The following is a 3413-nucleotide window of genomic DNA, read 5'->3' as shown; positions in this document are numbered from 1 at the left end:
TTTTTTTTAAATTGAATTAATTTTTCTTTTGTACCCATTTTTATTAATCGTCAATTTATCTCATTCATTCGTTTTTAAAAATTTAGATCATTTTAAATTTCTATTCAAAAATAACAATTGTTCGATGTGCGCTGTATTAACCATTTGGTAAATATAAAAAAAAATTATTTTCATTAAATTTTTCCGAACTCCGAGCACCGACCACGACCGACCACCGATCCGATCCGATCCGAGATATTCGGAGATCGGTCGGCCTCGGATTGAATATCCTCGGCGTCGGATCGGCGTCGGAATCGAAAAATGGCCGCCGTTTATATCATTTGAACCGACATAATTCCCATGCTTTTATTTTTCACGAATAGTCGTTGTTTCGGAAAATAAATGAATAGCCTCAACTTTATGCGAAAAGTTTACGGTTTCCTTCAAAATGCCAAAGTCTTACTACTTTTTGATCACAATAGTATATAAAAATTCACTTTCTTTTGCAATTTCGATTAATTGGTGATTATTTCGAATTATTTCTGTTCATTTATTTTGTGATTTACCTCCAGGTAAAGAACACCAAAAACCATTGTTTGGCGTACGTTCGGTATATAAACAATATAAATTTACAAAACTTAAAAAAAGCATCACTCTTTGTTGACATTATCAATCGGAGCTTAGACACTGAAGCTTCGAAGCTATTGGCAAATCTTCGAGATGAACGCCTCCCAAATAAAATTGAAACGACTAATATTCAAAAGTATGTAATCAGTAAATTGGAATTTCTAATTTAAATTTTTTACACATTTTTTTTATTTCATAGGTATACGGTCGAGGTAAACAAATATAAAATAAAATTTGATTGTATTGTATTGATGTAAATCATATAATTTTTTAAAATTACAGTGGATCGGGCGTGAGGGTGAGTCTCTCTCTGCAAACAATCAATCTCAGTAGTGCTGGTCAGAGTATGAGGGAACGCGCAGAGTAGTCTCAAGCGCAGAATCACAGAAAAGTTTTGTTTTCTTGTCAGGAGCCGCTCCTGAGTTCGTATTCGTAGCTCACACTAACACACAGTAGTTAGTAATTGCACTCACGCATATGTAGTTGGGAGTGCCTCCTGGTAACGCTTTTTGTTTCAATTTCATTCTCTGATATTGAAATGCGTGCTATATAAATGCTCTTTTTAGCTCTAATAGAATCTATATAGTGTCACGCTGAATAACTTTTTTAAATGCACTGTTATTTTATTGGGATTGTTTATATCAAACTATTAAAATCTAAACAATAACAAAAATTATAAGTATTGATTTGACGAGTGTGAGAAAAAAAAATATATTACGTCTTTCTTTCACTTCGTATTGAAAGCAAACAACAAAAACTATAATGCTACGCCCAAACGGAAAATACATGAAACTCAACTATACACACGCAGCACATCTGTGAGGGTAGTACTTAATGTGGTAGTAACTGTGGTATTTAACTCTGTTTGCTCAGGTTTTTTAAACTCCAAGAGCGTTTGTTTCGGCAATACTCTGGAGTACATTGTAGCAGGTCACGATTAGGCCATTCCCCTGGAGTAAAGATCTGGAGTTCTTTTATAGCTCCAAGACTATCAGTGAATATGATCACATTTCCCTCCCCGATGCCTTCAAGAATATTACATGCATAGTGATAAATCGCCAATATTTCCGTCGATTCATAACTATGGGTTGCGGGCGTTGAGCTAAACGACAAATGCCACGGTGTAGGCCTAGGCCAGACCATCTAAACCACATATCCCGTTCTCGCCAATGGGAGTAATTTTTTTCGCTACAGCCTTTGGTAGTTTCATACTAGGAGGCATTTGGATGAATTTTAAAAACAACTTGCCGATTATTTCTTTCAACTGAAAATTCGCTACGAGAAAGCCGAATCTGGCCTTTGTTTTGCGATACAATCACGTGAAAATACACTTTTCCTACAAAAATTTACTTTTTTTGACAAAAATCCACCATTGTGTACTAATAATGTCACATCTATTCAAAGTTTATAGATTTTTTGTGGCTAGAAACATTTTTAGAGTAATAATAATGCAATTACATCTTATATCTTTAGTCATTTGAACGTTCCGTATAGTTTGAATATCGAGAATTTCATTGAAATCAAGAGTAAATAAACGAATGATCAAAAAGTCACACAAAATGATTTACATTCAAAGGAAAATCAACTTTTTAAACTGTTCTAACTACTCAATTTGATTCATTTCCATCCAATAAGCAATTCTAATGTCACTTGAAAATAATCTGAATCGATTTTTATACAGCCATAGTGACTGATTTGCATGTATGTTTTTAACTCGCAATATCTCGAATGCACACTTTTTAAGTTCATTTTCATAGTTTGTGAATGTATATTGGAGGGTTTTTTGACACGATTAACTTGAAGCTGACATTTATTTTGTGATAGAATGAATTTCGGACACGATTGGATTGGTCGAACTAACATTGGCGTAGTCCGACAGGTCCACGAGATTTTCGGATCAAAATATGCATTATTTAATCAGGTTTAATCGGTGTCATTTGTTCTTATTGTTTTATTTTTGACTGTTCTTAGGCTAATTTTGTCCGCTGATTTTGAATATAATCAAAGATTTGTAATTTGATATCATTCGATCGAACAAAATTCCATTTTTTGACGAACATTTCCAAAAAATGGCTGAAAATTGATTTTTTGTATGAAAAATTTATTTGTTTCACTTCCGATTTTGCTCAAACTTTACCCATATTACTTTTTCGACAAAAAATAATCTGTACGCAATTCCAAGCCATTCCAAAAACAAATAATCATACCTCCCATACCGAAATAGATTTTTACTTAAATCTCTACTGTATTAAATTCTTGATTTCTCTTGAAGGTCTGGATCAGGAGACGCACGAAGAATATTTGAACAACTTTATTGCTCACTTTTATAAGAATATAATAAAACTGGTCGACCGTGCGATGCGCAAAGAAGATTCAAGTGCTCAAGGACAAATTGTCACTGAAATTCTACAACATTTGCATGCATGCAACAATTCGGTTAAAGTTTTTTATGGACGAGAAGAACCATTGAAACGCATTAAGTACTATATGTTGAATTATTCGGAAAAGCCATTAGTTCTTTATGGGGAAGTATGTAACAATTTGAAATTAAACTTGGAAATACATTTCAAATTGAATTCTTTTCATTTTAGGGAGGATGTGGTAAAACTTCTTTGTTGGCAAAAAGTGCCAGTTTAGCATTGACAGATTGGTTCAAAGATTCTAAACCTATCAACGTAATAAGATTCCTAGGAACCACACCGGATTCATCGGGTGAGAGTTTAACATGATTATTCTTACGTTTGGTTCTGTTTTGATAAGAGATACGAGGGTTGCTCCATAATTTTTTTTAAAAACATATATAACAC

At 33.5% G+C, this 3413-nt stretch overlaps 1 protein-coding gene across 1 annotated transcript; it reads left to right on the top strand.

The window, feature by feature from the left end:
• Positions 1-461: 461 nt before the first annotated feature.
• Positions 462-3318, top strand: LOC116350061 (NACHT and WD repeat domain-containing protein 2-like; the record flags this gene model as incomplete). Its single annotated transcript, XM_031781787.1, has 5 exons — positions 462-742; positions 806-818; positions 889-904; positions 2879-3135; positions 3198-3318. Coding segments are annotated over 5 exons (688 nt in total), but the record flags the coding sequence as incomplete, so codon positions are not given.
• Between the last annotated feature and the right edge of the window lie 95 nt (positions 3319-3413).

This window comes from Contarinia nasturtii, unplaced genomic scaffold (genome assembly GCF_009176525.2).
Source record: "Contarinia nasturtii isolate CC-2019 unplaced genomic scaffold, AAFC_CNas_1.1 Cnas_scaffold_3447, whole genome shotgun sequence".
NCBI lineage: Eukaryota > Metazoa > Arthropoda > Insecta > Diptera > Cecidomyiidae > Contarinia > Contarinia nasturtii.
This window is presented reverse-complemented; position numbering and strand designations above follow the sequence as displayed.